This window comes from Halichoerus grypus, chromosome 7, assembly GCF_964656455.1.
Source record: "Halichoerus grypus chromosome 7, mHalGry1.hap1.1, whole genome shotgun sequence".
NCBI lineage: Eukaryota > Metazoa > Chordata > Mammalia > Carnivora > Phocidae > Halichoerus > Halichoerus grypus.
Genome location: NC_135718.1, coordinates 51,601,376 through 51,626,029, shown reverse-complemented (window position 1 = coordinate 51,626,029; position 24,654 = coordinate 51,601,376). Strand labels below are relative to the sequence as shown.

Genomic DNA, 24,654 nt, shown 5'->3' with positions numbered 1-24,654 from the left:
TAAATGAGAGACAAGGAACCGGGGCGCCTGGGTGGCTCAGTCGTTAAGCGTCTGCCTTTGGTTCAGGTCATGATCCCAGGGTCCTGGGATTGAGCCCTGCATCGGGCTCCCTGCTCAGCGGGAAGCCTGCTTCTCCCTCTCCCACTCCCCCTGCTTGTGACCCTCTCCCACTGTGTCTCTCTCTGTCAAATAAAAAATAATCTTAAAAAAAAAAAAGAGAGAGACAAGGAACCTTGTTTTAAATTTGTTGCTTGGAGGGAATAAGTTGACACTCTCATGTTTTTTATTGGAAACTCTCGTAGCTTTGCTTCATAGGACTCTTCCTGACAACGAATGCATTCTTTGATCATGTACCTGGGTTGGAAAAGGTAAACTTTTTAAAGAAAAGTGTAATCAACTTGTGCCCCATTCCATAATGTATCTGAAAATAGAGCATCCTCTGACACACGGTTTCCCATTTATAATTTGTAGCTTCATTCTCTACAGAAATAATGTATCAAACAGTAATCCCTGTAGTCAGTTTATGGTACTTCACTTAAAGAGGCTTTGCAGACAAAAATATTATGAACCATTCATTTCTTGTTTAGCACTTAAGAGCTTTTTATATACCCCAGCCATTGCAGTACAGTTGTATTCAAGATGCCATTCTTTTTTTAGAGTGGGTAAAGGTACTTGTGAGAGGAGAGGCAAGAGAGGAGAATCTGCATGTTTCCACTTGGACCTCTGACCCATTGTCAGGCAGCTTAGTTTTTAGGAAAGCGTTGAATACAAGTGGAAATTGAAGACTCGGGAATTGCCATTTGTTGTTTATTTTTTTTCTGTGTACTCCTCAGAAATCTGTTTACCTTTAGCATGACAAATGTATGGTAAATTGGAAGATACCTGTTCTAATATTTATAGCAACCTCTTTTTTTTTTTTTTTTTTAAAGATTTTATTTATTTATTTGACAGAGAGATAGAGAGCACAAGTAGGCAGAGAGGCAGGCAGAGGGAGAGGGAGAAGCAGACTCTCCACTGAGCAGGGAGCCCGATGCGGGGCTCGATCCCAGGACCCCGGGATCATGACCTGAGCCGAAGGCAGCCACTTAACCGACTGAGCCACCCAGGCGCCCCGCAACCTCTGTTTTATAGACAGGGAAGGTGAGACTTAAATGAAATAATTGCCTGTGGTCATTAAGCTAATAAATGGTTTAGTCAAGGAACTCCAAAACTTCTATGTCATACTACCTAGGACATAGTGTGGTACACAGGTTTTTACTATGTATTTAATAAATAAATAACTGCGTATTGTTTTGTGAACTCTTACATACTTATTGTGGTAGTTTCTTGAATTTTGAACTGCTGGATGAATGTAACACCGCAGATTATTCACTACAGAAGACTACTAAAGATACCTTGTGTTTTCGAAGGTCAGGTTGATCCTACTTCAGTTCTTTGGAAGGTGTCTGTGGAAGTGATTAATAGAACAACAAAAAACTTAGGCATTAATGTTTTATCAGTGAAGACAGAGACTTGTAACACTGTGGTAGTGCTTGTTTGATAGGGGTTAACTGACTGTATGTTGATTGATAACCATAGTGAGATGTCCATGAGGCAAATGTATTTCTATGTTTATATGACCAGTATTTTTTTGTTTTCTGTGTTACAGGTATTCTCTTAAGCCAAATGACCAAATCTTGGCTGAAGACAAACACAAAGAATTGTAAGTACATTAAACCCTAGGTGGTACATAGTTTACTCTATGGAGATGTATGTAAACAATCTGATTTTTAAAATTATATAAAATATAAAGATGTAATTAACACTATGACCTTGATTCTAGTAAGATTAGGATAATTTACCTTACAAACAGTTAACATGGGAAATAGTTTTTCCTGCATGCACGTTAAAACATGTAGTATTGTATTCCATCATCTAGACTAAGGGCATATTGGGAAATATGTAATTTCATGATCTCACCCCAGATAAAATATTAAATTGTTGTTAATTTTGGCTTTTACTCAGTTGACTTCCTCACCCTCATGCTTAAGATGGCAAAATATAATTTTGTTTCTTTATGAAAAGGTAAATGCCTAGTATTGATTGGCATTAGGCAAAACACTTTAAATATGAAGTTTGAAATATGAACAAAATTTTGTTCCTTTTAAAAATTTTAATGTTCTTAGGGTTCTTTCAGATAAAAATAACTTGAACATATGATTCCGGGATCCCTCCATGGCTGTATTTCTGCTCTGTTGTAGTATTTAAAAGATTATTACTTCATAGGAACTTTGAGGTTTATTTAAAAATGACAGGTTTGGGAATTTTAAAAATTCATCTTAATCTTTTCAGTATCATGACAATGTCCAAAGAGGACAGCTAAAAACGAATTTATATGCTTCTATTTTCTAGTTAGTCTACTTTCTTTTTCCTATTGTACAGTAAGAAAGTTCTGATGACCTGAATTATTTTGCAAACACCTAAGGTCAGATAATACTGTAGAATTAAGAATTTGAGGAACGTGTGGCTGGCTATACACCTTCACGTTGGATCACACTTATTCTTGATAATACTTAAGGTTCTATCCAATTAATAAATATATTGGTGAATTTCACATGCTTGCTTGGGGATTTCCTTAATGTTTGACACTCCCTAATGTTAAAGATATTTTAACATTGAACTCAGGTCCCTTATGGTTTAGTTTAATACAGTCTTCAATTTGTATACATCTGTATGGAGAATAACTTCTTTTTTTGCTAGAGTCCTTCAAGACTATTATTTTTAGGCACAGCATAGGGAATATAGTCAATGATATTGTAATACCATTGTGTGGTGAGAGATGGTAGCTACACTTGTGATGAGAATAGAAAAACATATAGGGGCGCCTGGGTGGCTCAGTCGTTAAGCGTCCTGCCTTCAGCTCAGGTCGTGATCCCAGGGTCCTGGGATCGAGCCCCACATCGGGCTTCCTGCTCCGTGGGAAGCCTGCTTCTCCCTCTCCCACTCCCCCTGCTTGTGTTCCCTCTCTCTCGCTGTGTCTCTCTCTGTCAAATAAATGAATAAAAAATCTTTAAAAAAAAAAAGAAAAACATATAAAGGTGTTGTATCACTATGTTGTACAGCTGAAACTAATGTAACATTGTGTGTCAACTATACTCACATAAAAAGTCCACATAACAAAATATTTTTTTCTCAAGGTTATATAATGATTTTTAAAAATACTATTTAAACTTTTTAAAAACCTTTTCCAAATTATTTTATTTCTTCTTTCATATTGAAGACATTGTAATAAGTGTTAATCTTAAAATGGTAGGACCCATGTGTAGGGAGATGATTTCTTCAAGTTCTTACAGTTGATATATCCCATTGTTATGCTAGCTTTTCAGTTTTCATATTTTGTTCTATCCTCATTTGATTATAATCTCCATAGTGGTTTGTCAAGTATATTGTCAAGAAATTTTATTCAGTTTCTTTCTTTACTGCCAAGTATAATCAATGAGGGTAGTGACTGATATAAGTTCCTGTTAAAGTATTAATTAATTCCAAAAAAAAGTATTATTGAATTCTAATTAAAAACTCAAGGGATTGGGGTGCCTGGGTGGCTCAGTCTGTTAAATGACTGCCTTCTGCTCTCGTCATGATCCCAGGGTCCTGGGATGAAGTCCTGCGTCATCCTTCGGGCTCCCTGTTCAGTAGGGAGTCTGTTTCTCTTTCTCCCTCTGCCACTCCCACCTGCTTATGTGTGTGCTCATGCTCGCTCTCTCGCTCGCTCTCTCTCTCAAATAAGTACAATCTTAAAAAAAAAAAGACCTCAGATAGTGCAGTCTTGTCTCATTAACAGTATCAAGTATAAAACATATTGGTTCAGTGTGAATAACATGTCCTTTTCCAGGATTTTCTTTCTTTTTTTTCAGGCTACTTGGAACATCTTCTGGATTTGATTGTTACATACCTGTTCTTATCATTCTTCTTGCAGATTTCTATTCCTCTTTGAATATGCTATATAGTAATTATTTTATAAATTAACATCTATCACTAAGATTATATTGGAGTTACTCTTTTTGGCCGTGTGTTAACGTTCACTCTGAGGAAAATGAGTATTGTCACTGGTCTTTGCTAGCTGTGTTCGAAATGGGTATCATTGGTCACACCAGAGACAGGGAGGGAAAGGTAGATATTTAATGTAAACTTGCAATAATTATTAGAAAATCTCTTCAGGGTATGTAGTCTTATGGTAGGTTAATAGCTCAAATTTTACATTAAATTGCTTTGGAAAAGAAAATTGTATATAGTGTTATGACAAGAAAAATGCATTTAGATTATTAGACCTTTTCAGTTATCACTGCTTAAAAAGCAATAAAAAATTACATTCTCTGGGTTACTCTTTGCTTTACTTATTTCAATTAAAAAGGTGGTGGAAAGGGGTCTAGAACCTTATCAGTGGCCACGTGACTTGTGTCTTAACATTTAATATATACACATTTTACAGAAAACACAAATTTTGCCAGCCATTTTAAAATGGGAGCTACTGTACAACTGGGTTAGTCTTAAATGATATTATTTTTCCTGTGCAATTAAAGTAACTCTGTGGAATATTATGCAGTTATTAAAATGTTTTTAGGAAAAGATTTAATATCATGATTAAGTAGGTGAAAAAGCTTGCTTATACATGTCCTAGAATGAAATTACAGAATAGTAGACTTTTGGGTGACTGCATTATGGATGAGTTTTATTTTCTTCTTTGTACTTTATGTGTATTTTATTTATTTATTAAAAAATTTATTTATTAAAAAATTGCAAGACTCAGTAACTGATTATAAAGAACTCAGTAGCTTTATCAAGACTCAATGACTTCTCTTTCACTACCTGTAACCAATAACTAGAATAAAATAGCTGCTGCTTCACTCGTACCCCCCAGATTGTACACAAATTTTTTTTTTTTTTTGTGGTTAATCCTAATCTGAAACCATACAGAGAAGGAAATGCTGGGAAATACAGTTCTGGTTGACACAGTATAAAATTTACCACACTTGGATTAATCATTTAGTTTTCTGAATTTAATGTCTTTATTTGTGAAATGGTGATAATTCCATGTTTGTCTTAATACGTTAAATGAGAATTAGGTGAAATTATATATGTAAAAAAGTTTTTGAACTATGAAAAGGTTATATAAAGTTACTTGTGTGATGTAAGTTTTTGTGAGTGTGATGTTTATGAAAACTCGAACTGGCTTCTGCTCTTGGAGTAGCTGCCTCTCAAATATCATGGTGGGATTAGCTTAGTGCTTTGCTATTTTATTATTATTCATTAAGCAAATGATTTTTTTAATTAGCTACTTTTCTTTTAGTCTATTCAATAATCCCATTGTATAGTTTCTGAGTTTCTAGCCTGAAATTCTTTAGGCAGAAAGTGCTAATGGACTTCTTTGTTCTCTCTTTGTTGTTTAAAATTTATTATTATTATTATTATTATTATTATTATTATTATTTTGTTCTCTATCTCTGATGTTTTGGGTGGAAGGGTGAGGTGTTCCCTGAAACTTTATCCAGAGCATTTTAGTCTAAGTGTAGTTCATCGATCCTTTGTCCTTGAAAACATTTTCTTTACTAACTATACTTAACTGATTTATTTTGGGAAAGTATGAATGATTAAATAACACTTATGTATTAAAAAACAAGGAAAAGAGGGCCTTATTTCAGTTACTTTTGTGCTTTAATTTAATCCTCACAGCAATCCTAGAATGTAAATATTATAATCATTCCCAGGAAACAGGCTTGGAACAATTCCATAACTTGTCTTATAGTAGAAAAGGATAGACTGTGATTTGATTTCAGGTCTATTTTATTGCTTTGTACCTTGCTAAATTCAGTGACTTAGGAGAAATAATATTTACTCTTTTGGGAGAAATAATATTTAAAATGAACATACCTACTTCACAAAGTATTTAAAGGTACTTGTGATGGATATTATATTTCATAAGTTTTAATATGGTTTAGTATAAATATGCCATAATTTGTAGGTAATACTGTATTTTGGGGGGTTGTTAATGTCTAAGGTAAAATCTTAGATAATCTGAGTTCATGTTGATGAATGGAAATCTGATATTTCTAAATGACTAGGTCATTTCTTGAAGTTCAGTGTACTGTAACTTGATTCTTAGTGATGCTAGCTCCCTCTGTGGAACTTCATTATGATTGCAACTTGACTTGTTCGATTATTTAGCAAAATGATTGAAACATTTAGAATAGATTTTAAATTTTTCTTGTAAAATTTTACTTTATATCCTAATAATTCCAAGTGTTTTTCTTGTTAAAATATTACTTTTATAAAAATGTCTCACCTCGTATATATTGAATTTTAATAGTACATGCGAAATGAAACCACCTTCCTCAAACGTTCCTACAACTTTTATGCTTTTTTGTTTGGGAAAGCCAGAAATACTTGCAAGTTCTAGGTCTGTAGCTCTGTGTTAGGTTAGACAGGAGATTAGAAAAAAGTCTAATGGAAGATTTGGAAAAAAAAATTGTTTTGGAGTTTGAATTTTGAATTTATGGATTTTTAGTTTCTCAGTGTTGAATTGGGTGAGAAAATGTTCATTGAAGGATTTTTTTTTTTTTTTTTGGTCTTGTTGAAAAGAGACAAAATTTCTGCTTGGTAGAAAGAGCAAAGAGAGATAACTTAGTAGGATCCCGAAATTCAACAAGAAATGTAGGAAATACCTTTCACATATATAATTTCTGTAAATTTATGCTCTTGCAAAGAAAATTCTTTGTTAACAAATCCTATTACTGATTTCCCTTTGCAAGAGTGTGTATATTTCTTCTGCCACTGCTTTTTCTCCTTTGTTTCCCAAACTATTTTATATTTAAATATTAAATTGTATAATTACTTTTTCAAAGATACTTTCCATTCTAGAATGCGGGCAGAGGCAATATGATTGGCTTCCAAAATGGAATTTAGAAAAATGGGCAAACTGACATCAACCATAACTAGGGACTAAAATATAAGTAATGAAGATAGGAAAGCACTAAAGTATATGTGCTCTTTGAATTTATAAAAATTTAACTATATGAACATAATAAAAAATACAAATGTAAAAAAAAATTTAACTATTTTACTTACTAAGTAGGACTGAATGTCGTTGTTAAGATCTTGCATGAATAAGTTTTTAAACAATTCTGTAGGATAATTATCTTTGAACCTTTCATTAATACTAAACATATTTATTATTCTGTTAAAGTGTAATGTTTACGCAAACACAGGCATGCATTATGGTGGCACAAAGAAATTCATTTTATTCATTTTTATATTTGTTGACCTTGACTGAATTTAGATCAGATATTATTTAAAATCGTTTTTTTTTTAATTTATTTTGACAAAGAGAGAGAGATAGAGCAAGAACACAAGCAGGAGCAGTGGGAGAGGGAGAAGCAGGCTTCCCGCCGAGCAGGGAGCCCGATGTGGGGCTCGATCCCAGAACCCTGGGATCATGACCTGAGCCGAAGGCAGATGCTTAACCATCTGAGCCACCCAGGCGCCCCTCAGATATTATTTATTTATTTTTTATTTTTTTATTTTTTCAAAGATTTTATTTATTTATTTGAGAGAGAGAGTGAGAGAGAGAGAGAGCACAAGAGGGGGGAGCGGGAGAGGGAGAAGCAGACTCCCTGCTGAGCAGGGAGCCCGATGCGGCACTCGATCCCGGAACTCCAGGATCATGACCTGAGCCGAAGGCAGTCGCTTAACCAACTGAGCCACCCAGGCGCCCACCTCAGATATTATTTAAAAGAATAGAATTGGGGCACCTGGGTGGCCCAGTCGTTAAACATCTGCCTTTGGCTTAGGTCATGATCCCAGGGTCCTGGGATAGAGTCTTGCATCAGGCTCCCTGCTCAGCGGGAAGCCTGCTTCTCCCTCTCCCACTCCCACTCCTCCTGCTTGTGTTCCCTCTTTCGCTGTGTCTCTCTCTGTCAAATAAATAAAATCTTTAAAAAAAAATAAAAGAAAATAAAAGAATAGAATTGAACTAGTTTTATTAATATAACAAATCCATCCTTTGTTATCTTTAAAGCATATATTACGTCCTTGAAATAGTAATAATGTTTTTTTGTCAGTAAAAACTTTGGATCAATATGTAAATATTTTCCTGGGGGTTATTAGAGTTTGTGTGTTTTGTTTCTTTCTGAGAGAGAACAAGGGGGTAGGAGGAGTAGAGGGTGAGGGAGAGTGAGGGGGACAGAATCTCAAGCCCACTCTGTGCTGAACTTCAGCGCAGAGCCGAGGAGGGACGGAGTCCCTGAGATCATGACCTGAGCCGAAACCAAGAGTCAGATGCTCAAGTGACTGACCGAGCCACCCAGATGCCCCTAGTTTTTATCTTCTAAACAGTTACCTTTTCAGTCTTTAAAGATAACTAACCCATCTCCCATTAGTCTTTGGAAGAAATCTGGAGTGAACTTCTTTATATTATTATTGGCTACTTTTAAGTCCAGGTCATTTTGAATTTGGTTTAACTTACGTGTCACATGTATAGTAGTAGTGCTTTCCAATGTTAACTGTATTACTTAAAGTTTTCTTAATGTTAACTTAAAAAATTAGCCTCATCTTGTTAATACTCGTGAAATTATGAGTTTTATACATTTGATTATAGAACTATTAAAAGAAAAAATGTTTGCCCCTCAGTATTGTCTTGAGTACTAGTTGACATCATGTGCTTCCTGATGCGATGCACAGAGAAAGACAGAATATCACATGTGTAGTGCCTACAAAAATGCATGAATCTGATTGTGAGGTAGACATCAGACCCAAATTCAACAAAACAGCTGGCCTTTATTCTTGAAAAGAGTCACTGTTGTGAAAGATAAAGACTGAGAAACTTTTCTAGATTGAGAGAAATCAAAGAAACGTAACAAGTAAATGTAATACGTGATCCTGCATTGTATCCTGGGAGGGAAGGAGGGGTATTTTAAAGTACATTGTTGGAACACTTGGCAAAATTGTGTACGGGTTGTAGATTATAGTACTGTAGCAGTGTTAAATATCCTGAATTAACAAATGTACTGTGGTTATGAAAGACAGTAGTCTTATTTTTAGAACATAACACACAGATATTTGGGGGTAAAGAGTGTTGATGTCCGCAGTGTACTCAAATGGTTCAGCAATAACTATGAGTAATAATAGTAATATATAGTGAGAGATAAGTCAAACCGTATTATAATGTTAAGTAAATTTAGGTGATGAGTATACAGGAGTTAGTACAATTTTTGCATTTTTTTGATAAGCTAGAAATTATTTCAAAATAGGAAATTAAAAAAAAATAGTCTCGGGGCGCCTGGGTGGCTCAGTCGTTAAGCGTCTGCCTTCGGCTCAGGTCATGATCCCAGGGTCCTGGGATCGAGCCCCGCATCGGGCTCCCTGCTCAGCGGGAAGCCTGCTTCTCCCTCTCCCACTCCCCCTGCTTGTGTTCCCTCTCTCGCTGTGTCTCTCTGTCAAATAAATAAATAAAATCTTTAAAAAAAAAATTGTCTCAAGTATCACCAGTGGTGCACATACTATACTCTGGGAATCACTTGGTCATATGGATCAGTAGTGGCTATAGTGTAAAACATTTTTATTTTTTTTAAAGATTTATTTATTAGAGAGAGAGAGAACAGGCACGAGCAAGGGGAGGGGCAGAGGGAAAGAGAATCCACAAGCAGACTCCCTGCTGAGTGCAGAGCCCAACTCTCGGCTTTATCCCAGGACCCTGAGATCGTGACCTGAGCCGAAACCAGTAGTAACCAAGAGTTGGTTACTTAACTGACTGAGCCACCCAGGCGCCCCACCCCTACTCATCTTTTAAGGCTTAACTCAGATATTAATTCTTTCTGGTAGCTTTCTCTATTGTACACTCTTCTGTACTCTGGGATTAGTTTGGTGCAAACCATCAGGCAGACCAGAATTAAAATCCTGGTTTTGATAATGACTAGTTGTGAGACTTTGGGTTAGTTACTTATTCCTTTAAAATATTTCTTCACCTAAATTATGAGAATGATGACACTTAACCTTATACAATTATTGTGGGGATTAAGTAATATACATATAGAGAATTCCATGATGCCTGGCATGTGAATAACTACTTCTACTTTTATTTATTTTTTGCTTACCTTCCTTCAGACTCAGTACTTTGAGCACAAGGTTCATCTTTGTATCCTCAGTGCCTGACCCCTAGTAGAAATTTAGTAAATATTTGTGAATACTTAAAGACTATTTTAGTCTGCAGAGTATCTATGATGTTTTCAATTCATATGTTTATTCGTGTATTTTACCATTAAGTGGGTTTATTTACAGTAATTTTGGTTGTTTGGGTTTTACTACAAGGTTGATGATTAATGAAACAGTTTTGTTTTCCAAGTTTTGTCTTCATGAATATAATCAAATTTAACAGCAGGCTCCTTATGAAAATCAGAATCCTTAGTTAAGTGCTTCTCTCATTATTCCTTAAATATCATCAACCTAAGTTTCCTTAGTAGAGAGCAAACAAGTTTCTGTTTTTTCTCTAACGTTTGGATTGACTTTGTATATAAGTACCTCTAATTCTAGTAGGCAGCTGGTGTTGGTGATTAAGTTTGGAATAATTTGTGTGACTGCCCCCTTAGTCTGGATTCTGAGAGAATTTTTTTAAATGTCTATTTTAGGTTATTTTAATTAGAATTTTTTTCTCTTTTAAAATATGTGGTAGATGAGAGCATAAACTTTTCCAGAACTAATTCTCTCCAAAGTTGGGAGATGTTTATACTATTTGTGCCTTTGGTTATGTAAGTAACAGATACCCAAAACAAAATGACTTAATCTATAAACGGAAAATTTTATTATTTAACACAATAAATCTGGAGGTAAAGGTTGGTTAATTCAGTGCTTCAGGAACATCATCAGGAAGCCCTTTCTTTCTGGATATAATTTTCAGCCTCTTCCTCAGTTTCATCCTTAGCAACCCAGCAGGACAACTTTAAAAGGAAACAAAATTATTTACTGTCTCTAAACCAGGGAAGGTAGAAAAATACATTCAGAAGAATGGTATACAGTATAAACTGCTGCTTTGGTTCATGCTTTATATTTGAAAAGAGATGCTGTATATTTTTAGGGGATCACGATGGGGAAGCTAATCACATTTCTACTGCCTCCTGAAAACATCATTATGGTATAGTTTTTTGGGGGGGGAGTTTAAAGTCTTAGTACTTTTGGAGATTTTATTTTAGGCTACTATAAATTGTTACTCAGTAACTTGTTTAGAATTATTTTACTGAGTCACTTAACAAAGGTAGGATTAGATCTTCTCCATAATATAAGAATATTAACTCCTGCGCAAAGAGTATGTATAGATTAGCCATTGATGAAAGGAACAACCGAGTTCAGTCCATCTTGAAGAAAGAATAAAAGTAGAATTGAATCATCTCTGGAAAAAGCAAGATGGCCTGTCATCCTAGTACTTACTATATGTAAGAATGTTTAATATTAGTAGGTAATTGTATAATTAAAATATTCTAATTTAGGGATCTTCTAATCAGTTTGTAATAGCCAAACTACCAAAGTTCCATTTATCTTGCATGTGAAGAACTTTTTAAGTAGAAAGCTCTGCCTTAACTTTCATAATGTTTGTGTATATTTATGCTTTTCATTTCTCTGCAAAGCTTTTCTTGTTAATGTGAAACTTGGAAAATAATAGTAATAATTTGCAGTTCCTTAAAGATTATAGTAGTATCTAATTTTACAATATTCCTGAGACATTGGTAATTTTCAGCCTCTCTTCAAGACTTTCATATTACTTTTAACTGTCATTGTTATCATTTGCATGTTTCTTATTTCCCTTGTTGATTCTAATTATGCCCTCAGGAGTTAGCATAGTATAAATTTATTATTTAATGTTTTTATTTGAGTATAGTTGACATACAATATTATATTAGTTTCAGGTGTACAGCATAGTGATTGGGTAACTATATGTTTTCCTATACTCATCATAAGTGTAGCTACCATCTGTCACCATATAACCTTACTACAGTACCATTGAATAAATTCCCTATGCTGTACCTTTTTTTAATTAAAAAAATTTTTTAATTTTAGTTTATTTATTTATTTGTTTTATGAGAGAGAGCGAGCATGAGAGGGGGGAGGGTCAGAGGGAGAAGCAGACTCCCTGCTGAGCAGGGAGCCAGATGAGGGACTCAATCGTGGGTCTCTAGGATCATGACCTGAGCCTAAGGCAGTTGCTTAACCAACTGAGCTACCCAGGTGCCCTATGCTGTACCTTTTATTCCCATGACTTATTTATTCCATAACTGGAAGCCTGTAAGCATATTATAAATTTATTATGTTTTCTATAGGACATCTCATCAGATATTTGAAGGTGATTAAACATTTTTTAGGGGTAGAAACTGTCATTTGTGTTTCCAGGACTCAGTTGGCCATTATATTTGTTGATTGACTTGATTGAGAACTTAATGTGTATCAATGTTTCATTGTCTTCCATTAATTTGTATAATGGAGGGAATCTTTTGTTGTTCTTAGATTTGTGGTCTATAAAAGTTACTCTAAAGTTACATATATGTTTCCATAATCATTTTACTTGGGCCTGCATAAATCAAGTATTTTTTTTAAAACTGTAATAAATTAACCTTGTAAACCCATTGTTAGTAACTTGGAAAAACGAATATTGTATGAGATGAAGCACTTCTTTTTATTGCTAATTTCAGGTTACACTGGGAAACCCCTATGTGAAAGTATAGGTCTATTACCTGTCTTTGTTCTGTCTGGAGTAATTTATTGATACTGTAAAACAAAGTTTATCAGTAAGACTGTAAGTTTCTGTTGGATTCTGGGGATCTTGCCCTTGACTTTGATACTGGTATTGTTGGCAGCATTACCATCGTTATTAGTCATTATCCCCTGATGTCCGCATTTGTATGGCAGAATAAATAAAGCCATTATACAGGTGTAATTCCAGGATGACTTAGCATACAGCTTTCTGTCAATCTGTTGGACTTTCATTTAGAAAAAATTTTTTTAAAGACTTTGGGTTTTATGATTCTATGTCTCTCTGCTTATGGCCTTTTTATGTACAATTTTTTTTTGGTGGTAAAGTTGTGTTTTATCATGAATGATTGATTAAAATGAATGATTCCATTTCCCATCCACAAAATTATTCATAAGGTATTAATGTTTTAGGTTATGCCATTCTTCTCTTATAGCAGTAATGAAAATGTCCCTCAGGTTCTTGAATGTTCTCAGCTTTAGAAAACATTTAGTATCATTCCTTTAATTTTAGTACTGAATAAGCTGAGGCATAGAAATCATAATTGGCAAGGAAAAGACCATTACTGGGTTTTCTGTTTAGTCCATTGTTCTTTGCATTTTACCAAATCGTAGTCATTTTCCCAATATATGCATTATGGAAACATTGCATTTTGAATTGATGCCCTTTCAGAAAAGCAGCAGATTTGTTCTTTATTTTCACACTGTGGATTTTTAGTTTGAATACAGGTTACCTAGTTACCCCGTTATTAAGTATTCTATCCTTTATTGTCATGACCTCTCTTGAAGTAATAGTAATGTTTCCTCATATGAAGAATAGGGTACTAGAAATTTAACGTACTTGTTCAAGGTCACAGTGTATGTGTTGAATCAAGAGTACTCAAATCAGTTGTAGCTCTTTGGCTCTTTTGTCACCCTTTGTATTGTTAATATAACATAATTCATGTGAATCATCTAACTAGTTCTCAAGTGTGGGGACACACAAATATGTACATTATTTATATTTGGCCTATTATAATTTTTGTAAATTGAAAATCTGATCTTGTTTCTTCCAGGTTTAAAACCTTTTAATGACTTCTCTGCATAATGAAACCTAAAGAACTTTCTTTGCTTTTTAATTTCTAGTTCTGGCATCTTTTTGCAGTTCATTGAACACGTCCCTCTTGTCTACGTATTTGTACATGTATTTGTCCCTCTAAAAACCTCCTCCTTGTAGGTCTCTCACCACTCCAAATCCTTTTCAAGATTCAGATCTTTATCTGGAAAACTTTAATCTCTGTTAAAAAACAAAATTTATCTGAGTAAATTTAAAGATCAACTTGCCTTTATTTGATGATTTATGAATCTGGCAGCATCCCATCTCATGAAGACTGGCTGGATCCAAGGACCAGCAAAGAGGGTCCATGGGTTCATGGAGGATAGAAATTAAACACAAGCCAAGAGGAAGTGAGAGCAGAATTTATTGAAGACATAGAGGGTAGATACAGACAGAGTATCAGGAAGACTCAGAAAAGAAAGAAGAGTGAGTCTTGTCTTTGCTTGGGACCTGGAGTTTTTATTGAGGATGGTAGTCTGGTGCCTCTTATCTTCTCAGTAATCCAGGAACAGAGAAGTGTTTAGGTGTCCTCCATAAATCACTTATGCCCTGGAGTCAGGGTCTTGATGAGTCAGTGGTCTTGGAAAGTTCATGATGACCCCGCCTGGTCACTCCTTAGATGTTATGTATTGTGTTGGAAGACTCCAAAGAAATTATTAAATCCTTTATCTCTACAAGGAGGACATACATTATCTCTTCTATAAGATGTGTGTAAAGCAAGGGTGTAGGTCCTAGCAAAAATAGAAGCAGGAAAATGAGCGGGGATGGGGGGATGCAGTTTTTCATGGGGTCCCTTTAGTTTCCCTAACTCATATCTGGCAATAGAAAGGAGCCCCATTGAGCTGCAGGAAAGGAAGGGTTTTTTAAAGCAGACAGGGAATGGAAAGAAGGAAATTATTAGCAAAGAATCCTGATCAGCACTACAAAGTAATCCACTGATAGACCCTTTCTATTCCCCTTAGAAGTGTTGCTGGATTGTGGAGTGCAACACCTGAGAAAGAATTCTTGACATGTTGTATGGTGCAACTTAGTAAGTTTATTTAAGTAGCACAGGAACAGGACCCATGGGCAGAAGGGGTCCACTTTTGCTGTATGAAGCTGGCGGTTTGCACTTTTGCTGTATGAAGCTGGTAATTATATGCTTAGTGCTCAAGGGGGAGGGAACGTGCAAGGAGTATTAGATCATAGATGTTTTCTTCGAATTTCTACTTATAAAATTACTTTTGCAAGATTTCTCTGGTGCTTAGCATTCAGTTCGATATTAACTATTGGTGAAATATACAGGCATTCATGAGACCCTTTAAGAATGTAGCAGCCCTGGGACGCCTGGGTGGCTCAGTCATTAAGCGTCTGCCTCCAGCTCAGGTCATGATCCCAGCGTCCTGGGATCGAGCCCCGCATCAGGCTCCCTGCTCAGCGGGAGCCTGCTTCTCCCTCTGCCACTCCTGCTTGTGTTCCTGCTCTCGCTGTCTCTCTATCAAATAAATAAATAAAAACCTTAAAAAAAAAAAAAAAGAAAAAGAATGTAGCAGCCTTTTAAGAATGGGTATCTAGCTGGCTCAGCTGGTGGAGTGTGGGACTCTTGATCTCTGGGTTGTGAGTTTGATCTCCACGTTGGGTGTAGAGATTACTTAAAAATAAAATCTTAAATGTAGCAGCCAGCACATATTTGATCCTTATTGAAATTATGCAGGCTGTAGGTCAGCCTTCTGGGCTAAAGGTGAACATTTTCCTGCTTCTATCCTTCATCGTTTCCCCCCTGACCAATTTTTGGTCCTTAAATCTTTAAGGTTGTTGAAGGGCAAAAGGCTCATCTTCTGTAACTTCTTCAAGCTGACAGGGGTCATAGAAATGTTCCTACCTATGGACTGAAATTGGTTACTATCTGTCTCTACAAGTAACCACCATGGAAGGCCATTGCTATAGAATTCAGCGTGGACATTGGGGTGAATTTGTTTTGAGTAGTAAGGATCATCTGTTGGCTGGGTGAAGGAGTCAGAAACTGCTTGCATGTATCTTGATAATAGAACAAAACGAAAGTGACAACACTTTAGGATTAATATAATAAAAATAAGAAGTGTGATAGGAAGACTCTTTAAGGTACACCATAGTCTACCTCCCAATTAAAAACTAATCATTCGGAGAACTAAGAGTTAGACATTGCCTTAATTTGCATGTGTATGAGCTAAAAATTTGGATTACATTAGCAGAGTCATCTGGGATACATATACAACATTTAGTCTTAATATTAGCATAATAACTTCCTTCCTGATTTGCAGTCAGGATATCAAGGGCCATTAGGTTTTGGAGTGCCACTTTTCAAATTTGTGGGTGACTTCATGTTGGGTTTCGTTAAAGGTGGCTTCTGTATGCTTGGCTAACGCTTCTGTTTGTAATTTTTACATCAAGAGAGGTGGCTCCCAGGACAAGGAATAAAACCATTAAGAAGCTTTCTTTGCCTCATGTCTAGCCTTAGCACTATCCTAATTATGAGGAATTGCTGGCAAGTAGAAGATGACTTGTCTTGAGGAGATTAGGGCATCCTCATGTGGATTCTCCAATCTAATTAAAAGGAAAGTAGGGCACCACTAAGCACCTGGGTGTCTTAGTCTGTTAAGCATCTGTCTGTTGATGTTGGCTCAGGTCATGATCTCAGGGTCCTGGGATGGAGCTGTGTTGGGTTCCACACTCAGTGGGGAGTTTGCTTGAGGGCTCTCTCTCTCTCTCTCTCTGCCCCTCCCCCTGCTCGCACACTCGCTCTCTTTCTCTCCTTCTCTCTTTAAAAATAAATAAATAAATCTTTTTAAAAAAAGGAAAGTGGGGCTATCAATTTTCTGTACAAGTTCATAGCTAATCCCATGGAGTTGGGTACGCTCTGACTTTTAAGGAGCAGTTTTGTTATCCCAGCCACATAGAGTCTATCAAGGCGATAGTTAAGTTACACAGTTGTTGGGGAGTCCACGAAATAGAATGGGTTTCAGCAGCTGCTTGGGAATATTCCTTAGAGTCCCCATCCTGAAGCACACTAACCAGACAATTGGCTCCAATTATCATAGCCATTAATCTGGGGAACGAATGATGGCGAAAACCCCACATACAACAAGAGTCAGACAACATTCATCCAGTCCTGTCAAGATATGTTTCAGATCTGGCACACAAAAGAAGAAGCAAAAAAAGAGAAGACAAGTGACTCAGGAAACACAGAGAGACTCATGTACAGGATGTTGGCAGCAGCCTGTTTACCAGAGAGACAAAGGGAGGGTGCACATAGCGAACAGGAGAGAACACAGGTGAGGTTGTAGATTAACAGTAGAAGGGCTTGAGGCACTGAGCTGATGGTGGGTTGAGGGGTAGAGGGTAAGGAGAGGGGTGTCCTTAGGCCCCCTAGAGGACTATAGGACAGATCAGTGTTTTGGTACAGGGCCATAAAGGCCTGACCTTATGAGATTTTGGTCCATTTTCCTTGACGCTTACAAAAAAAAAGTCTAATTGCTAAATAGTATTGAAGCTTAAGAACCCATTAATGGACCTTTTTTTTAAAATCATCCTCTACACTACATCAAAAACTAATGATGTAACATATGGTGATTAACATAACATAATAATAAAAAAATAAATAAAAAAAAATAAAATCAGCCTCCAGAGACTGTTGAGGCCAGGCATTATTATAGAAGAAGATGAGGCACTTCTTTAAATCCTGTTGTCCAAATTGATTTCAGTATGTTAGGAGACAATCAAAGGAAATCCTTTGGGATTGAGGAAGTTGATCCCATAGTCAATTCATACAAAATGAGGAGAGTACATTAACTACCTAGGAGTCCATTACCAAAATCCCCCTTGGCTTTGAATGGCATCCCATCAGGAATATTGCCAAAGGTTCCTGGGGTTCACAGTGGTGGGAGGCATTTTTCTTTCTTGACTGGTTTGGTACCTTTGTACTACCTAAGAAGGGATGTTGACATCCCTTTGCTTCCCCATTGCATTCTAGACTACAACAGATGCTGGTAAATGGACTGAATCGCTGCAGAGATTGGGGCTGCCTCTTTCCATTTTGGGTGAGCCAATATATTTGGCAACCAATAATAATACCATTTGAAAGCCTCTGGATATAGTATTAGAAATAAAGTATGGAACCCCTATCTAAACCAAGCAACTTGTCGTGAGCTCAATCCATGATCCAGTCCCAAGGGAAGGTCCCCCATCAAGTGAGTTCCCCAACTGCGTAATAGCTCTTATCTCTTTCAGGAAGTACACGGTCAGACATAGCTTGGATTTTATGCTCATTGAGGATCACACCTGGTTATTTAGGAGGAAACCTTACACGGGAGTCTTGGGATTGGTGGCCATCCTAACGACAAATGTTGCTGTCCTATGCCTGACAAGAATATATGCATTAAAAGAACAGGGAAAATTAGGAGAGTCTGATTTCTGAGCCCAATGCCATTATGACCAAGGTATTAGTATCAAGCTGGGTGGCAGTGGACCATCCCTGCCCATAGTGTAGCCACCATGGGCAAGAGGCTCTCTCCTGAACACTTGAATAAGACATGTTCTGAAGACATGTGCTGAAGGGTCATACTATTCAGGACATCTCTGAAGAAGGAAAAAGAACAGGGACGAAACAAAGACTGGGGTAAAGATGACTTACCAAGTCGCATCGAGGCTCTTGAATTTGTTCCGTACTCCCTGTACAGGGCCACCAAAAATGTTGTGGGATCTGGGAGCACAACAGCCAAGAAAGAATTCTTGAGACATTTTACAGTGCAGCTTAGTAAGTTTATTTAAGTAGCGTGGGGGCGGAAAGGGCTGCACTTGCCCTCTATGAAGCTGGTGGTTATATGCTCAGTGCTCGAGGGGGGAGGGGACATGCAGGGAGCATTAGATCATAAATATCTTTTTCGAGTTTCTACTTGTAAGACTACTTCTGCAAGATTTCTCTGGTGCTTATCGTTCATTTCGGTATTAACTATTGGTGAAATATACAGGCAGTCACGAGACCCTTTAAGAATGTAGCAACCAGCACTTACTTGATCCTTATCGAAATTATGCAAGCTATAGGTCAGCCTTCTGGGTTAAAGGTGAACATTTTATGGTAACTTCAAAACTTAGCTGCTTCTTCCAGAAAGCTCCCTCTTTACCTCTAATAAATTCGCTTCTGTTTTACTACAATTTGTCTGTGTTATCTGTATTAGACTGAACTCCTTGAGGCCTGTGACTATTTCATATCCAGTTCTGCTTGTCCGTAGTACATAGATCGGCTTATTTAATGCTGTTGAAGCTAACTGAATGTCTGTAGCTTATGGAATAAGTATTACTTGAATTGGAAGCTAAATTTTAAGAAAGGGATGCTTCAGGAATTTTAGGAAAATGAAGTTAGTTTTAAAGCATTAATCAATTTTTAAATCATTAATCCAAAATGTTGAGATTTTTTTATAGAAGGACTGTTAGATAATTTAAAATGATTCTGATTTCTTTGTATTGAATGTTCTGGGAAAATATGGAAAAGATTTTGATCCATAACTTAATCCTTTTAAAAATAGAGTTAATTATTAGAACATTCTAGAACATTACTTTATTCCCATGCTGATGTCCTCTTACCACCTTATTTATTTATTGTCAGGTAAGGGAGAGAAAGGGGAGGAGTAGGGAGGAGGAGAGGGAGAGTTGGGAAAAGGGGAAGGAAGAGGGGTAGTAGTAGTGTGTGTGTGTGTGTGTGGGGGGGGGTTATTTTATTCTTCTATGTGCAGACTTTTGTTTAATCTCTCTGCTTTTTAATATGGATACATAGCTCTTGTCTCCAGTATTCTCTGAGTTCTTTGGCGATTCTGCAAATAAACTTATTTGCTTCTTATTTCTTCCTTCCCTTCCTCCTTCTCTGGTGTTCTTGTTCAGCCATTAGTATTTCTGTTACTTTAAGGACTTCAATATATTATGGATATTTTTCACCAAAAATACTGTTCTTAAGAGTTTATTGTCACTTTAGTGCAAGGAACAGAGATAAACTTTAAATCTTCTGTGTTGAAGCAGAAGTTAATAATGGTCAGCATATGTTTAGTGTAAAAGTTGTATAAATTGAGGTGTTCAGTTCCTTTACATTAGAAAACAACAGTATAATTAAAATGGGGAAGAATTCGTGCATCTGGAAGGTGCTCAGAGAGTGGGAAAAACAGCACCTACATTGTAAGCTCCATAAGAGAATGGGTTTGGCCTTTCTTCCCGTGGATGCCGCCGAGTAAGCATTGTTAAAGTCTCCCCTCCCACCACCTTTATGTGTAAGTCAGAGTCTCCCAAAGAGCCTGAACAGTTGCGGAAGCTCTTCATCGGAGGTTTGAGCTTTGAAACAACCGATGAGAGTCTGAGGAGCCATTTTGAGCAATGGGGAACACGTACGGACTGTGTGGTAATGAGAGATCCAAACACCAAGCGCTCCAGAGGCTTTGGGTTTGTCACATATGCCACTGTGGAGGAGGTGGATGCAGCCATGAACGCAAGGCCACACAAGGTGGATGGAAGAGTTGTGGAACCAAAGAGGGCTGTCTTAAGAGAAGATTCTCAAAGACCTGGTGCCCACTTAACTGTGAAAAAGATTTTTGTTGGTGGCATTAAAGAAGACTCTGAAGAACATCATCTAAGAGATTATTTTGAACAGTATGGGAAAATTGAAGTGATCGAGATCATGACTGACCGAGGCAGTGGCAAAAAGAGAGGTTTTGCTTTTGTAACATTTGATGACCATGACTCTGTAGACAAGATTGTCATTCAGAAATACCATACTGTGAATGGCCACAACTGTGAAGTAAGGAAAGCCCTATCTAAGCAAGAGATGGCTAGTGCTTCATCCAGCCAAAGAGGTCGAAGTGGTTCTGGAAACTTTGGTGGTGGTCGTGGAGGTGGTTTTGGTGGGAATGACAGCTTTGGTCGTGGAGGGAACTTCCGTGGTCGAGGTGGCTTTGGTGGCAGTCGAGGTGGTGGTGGATATGGTGGCAGTGGGGATGGCTGTAACGGATTTGGTAATGATGGAAGCAACTTTGGGGGTGGCGGAAGCTATAATGATTTTGGCAATTACAACAATCAATCCTCAAATTTTGGACCCATGAAAGGAGGAAATTTTGGAGGCAGAAGCTCTGGCCCCTATGGTGGTGGAGGCCAATACTTTGCCAAACCACGAAACCAAGGTGGCTGTGGCGGTTCCAGCAGCAGCAGGAGCTACGGCAGTGGCAGAAGGTTTTAATTACTGCCAGGAGACAAGGCTTAGCAGGAGAGGAGAGACAGAGGAGAGACGGGGAAGCTACAGGTTACAACAGATTTGTGAACTCAGCCAAGCACAGTGGTGGCAGGGCCTCGCTGCTACAAAGAAGACATGTTTTAGACAATACTCATGTGTATGGGCAAAAAACTCGAGGACTGCATTTGTGACTAATTGTATAACAGGTTATTTTAGTTTCTGTTCTGTGGAAAGTGTAAAGCATTCAAACAAAGGGTTTTAATGTAGATTTTTTTTTTTTTTTGCACCCGTGCTGTTGATTGCTAAATGTAATAGTCTGATCATGACGTTGAGTAAATGTGTCTTTAAAAAAAAGAGAGAATGGGTTTGTATCTTTTATGTGTTTGTATTTGCTCTCCATTGTATACACAGTGCCGAGTGTAGTGTAAGGTAATGTGTGGTTATCCAGTAGTTACTAGAAAGAAATATTTTGTAATTTTTATCATTGTAGATAAAAGTGCATCTAAGAAGTATGTTGCCTTTTTGTTTGGCTTAGTATTTTGATCCTGCTTTCCTTCTCCATTTCACCTTGGAAAGCCTGATATGAAAATTATCAAAATAAAAACCTTTCTTCTGATTTTGTCTTCTGTTTGTTTTTACTTTCCGTAGTTGTTACGTGTTTATTTGGCTCACTAAAATTGGGAGTTAATTTATGTTTTGACCATTATCCAATACATTGTTAGTACACAGAAAGCTTTTATTTTTAATAAACCTTGAGATCAGCCTTACTAATTTCAGCTGATAATTTAGACACACACCTAAAAAAAAAATTTAAAGTAAGTGTAAGTAATAGACCATACTATCTTTTGTGAAGATTATTATGTTCACATCTCATTCTTTTCATTGAACAGTATAGATGTATTGAATGAAAAATAGAAATTATTTTTGTATTGAATATGAACACTTCTTTTTTAAGCCGAGACCACAGGGTTAAGTTCTGAGGAGATTTTATCCTTAATGGTATCACATAAGCAGTTAACTTCTTAATAATTAAGAAACAATCCTGCAACCTTAGTTCAATTTTAAAGTATACTTTTGGTTGCTAATTAAGCTACTTTTCACCATTAATTCATAGTACTTTAAAAGGATTCCCTATTAGGCAGTTTTTTCAAAGAACTATTAATAGGGTAAATGTAGACAATTATTTTAAAACTAAGGTGATACCCACCAGATGGTGCTATTTTGCCTGTTTTGTTTGTGCAAATACAGAGGATAAATGAATACAGAACTTTTTAAAAAGTGTATGGAAGATCTGATATTTTTAGGGCATATTTTGGGGATAGAGGAGCTCAGTGGAAAGTATTCAAACATAAACTTATATTCAGTACTGAATTTTATCTTAAAGGTAGAAGCTATTGCTAGAGTTACATGCCAGAGAAACTTCTATTTAGTCTAAAATTAAGTAGTAGATATTCTTAAGGTTGACATAGGTAAATCCTATTAACTGTCATAATTCCATAGGCATGAAAAATAAAATTATTTAAAAGGACTTGTATATTACCAAAATTTATGTTTTAGTTTTCTTTACATTTTCAAGTAAATAATATTACTATATGAGTTACATAATTATTTACAAATTAAGGGAAACATTTTATTATTTTATGTAATCTTGAAATTTTCCAAATAAAAGAAAAATTAGGCTTGAATTCATTATTTTTACAAAAGAAAAGGATGACTCTTCTAAATTAATTTGTATATTAGGAAGAAAGTACTATGTCGTATACTGTTCATTTAGATGCTACAATTGAATGACTATCCATTATAGTTAAAAATGGCAAGCTAATGAAATATACTTCTCAGTGAAGTACGAAGGATTCAGCCACTAATCCTAGGATTTTAGTTTACTTAGTTTTTCTGGTCTTATTATCACTTCTGTTTTTGTGTCTGGCTATGAGATTGAAGCATGAAAGTATGTAGGTGCTATTGTAACTATTTGCCAAAGTCATTGTTGTTATCCCCACAATGATTTTATTGGAATGTGTGAAATTAGAGATTGAAGTTGCTTCTATTTCTTAAATTTGATTTTTTTCTCTGGAAAAGTACATGTGTTACTTTGAATTCAGTGAATAAAACATACAACTATAGGCTAGTAAATATAGATGGATTTTCTTATATTCCTAAACTTTGTGAATAGTTTAATCATAATTATGTTAACATCATCTCATAATACTTTTAAGATTATGAACCACCATACTGCTTTATCTTACAACATGTCTTTTTTTTCTTTTACTTTGTCTTGATTTTTGGAATCCTTCAGATCTCTCCTGTAAGAGTATAAAGTTCTTCCTGCTTTAGTTTCCCTTATTACACTTAGGACAGTGCTTTATATATAGCAGATGATCCGTATATATTTATTACATAAGGAGTAATTTTGGGGGCACCTGGCTGGCTTAGTTGGTAGAGCATATGACTTGATCTTGGGGTCATCAGTTTGAGCCCCACATTGGGTACAGTAAATAAATAAATAAATAAATTTTAAAAAAGAGTAACTTTGTTATGCCAAGTATTAGGAGTATTGTAATACAAGGGAAATTATGTAGATAGGTTTTCCTCCTTGTGGGAATTTCCATAGTAACAAATAGTATTCTGTATTCTGTTGTTTTTATCTTATACTTCCTTTCTAAGATGGCTTTTTATAGTTGGCTTAAAAAGGGTCATCTCGCTGTAATATCTTAGGATCATAATAGTGATGCATTCTATCAGAGTGAAGTTAGGTATATTTTCATTTAAAAAAAAAAATCTTGTCATCAGTCTCGGTTCATGCGGATCTTGAGAATTACAGATGATTAGTGTGGTACAGAGCTTCTTGGGAGGGTTCATTAAACTTTTTTCAGGGAGTCCATGAAGGCAGAACTATTTTCAAAATTATACTCAGGCATCGTTTGTCCCTTTCATTCTCATTTTCTCTCGAATAAAGTAGTTGTCCAGAGGTTACATGATATGCGATATTGATTAAATGGGTAAGCATATGAAAAGCTAGCTGTCTTCTATTAAGCCAGACATTAAAGAGATTTACAATAATTATAAAACAATGTTACTCTTCTCACTAAATTTTTTTAGTTTAGCTTTATTTTTCATAAAATGTTACTTATGTTGACATTTAATGTTTCTATTATTTAAAAAAATAATATTTAAAAATTTTGTTTTAGTTTTAATGTGGTAAACAGGGATGTATATGAGAACTGTTTGAAGTACTCAGTACTTTTTTTAAAGTATAAAGAGGTGCTGAGATCAAAGCATATGAGATCTTCTGATCCTAATTCTTTATCTTCATTTCACCAATGAGGGTACTCTGAGGCTCAGAAGGGTTAAATGGTTTAGTCAAGTATACTCAGTCATTTTTTGGCTTAGCTAATACTTGCATCACTGACTTTTGACCCCTTTGATTTATTTTATTAACTGTTTCACTATTTAGATATTCTCTGAACTCATACCAACTCTGAGCTCCTTAAACTGTTTTCTAGTTTAATATTTTAACTTTACTAAGTACATGAACAAATTGGGAACAATGACCTGATTTTTCAGCTGC

The 24,654-nt window shown here is 36.1% G+C and overlaps 2 protein-coding genes across 5 annotated transcripts in view; both read left to right on the top strand.

Moving 5' to 3' along the window:
- Nucleotides 1-24,654, top strand: part of ADK (adenosine kinase) — a 507,004-nt gene that overhangs the window by 65,555 nt on the left and 416,795 nt on the right. For all 4 annotated transcript variants that reach the window (XM_036073060.2, XM_036073061.2, XM_036073057.2 and 1 more), the window contains exon 3: nucleotides 1,649-1,702. In XM_036073060.2, the coding sequence (XP_035928953.1) occupies nucleotides 1,649-1,702 (54 nt within the window). The remainder of the gene's footprint in view (nucleotides 1-1,648; nucleotides 1,703-24,654) is intronic.
- Nucleotides 19,565-21,412, top strand: LOC118523462 (heterogeneous nuclear ribonucleoprotein A1-like). The gene has a single exon (XM_036073062.2). The coding sequence runs from the start codon at nucleotides 20,130-20,132 to the stop codon at nucleotides 21,090-21,092; it is 963 nt and encodes a 320-aa protein (XP_035928955.1). The 5' UTR covers nucleotides 19,565-20,129; the 3' UTR covers nucleotides 21,093-21,412.

What these genes read in the sequence shown, in the direction of transcription:
- LOC118523462 (XM_036073062.2), top strand. Translation starts at nt 20,130, where the DNA reads ATGTGTAAGTCAGAGTCTCCCAAAGAGCCTGAACAGTTGCGGAAGCTC.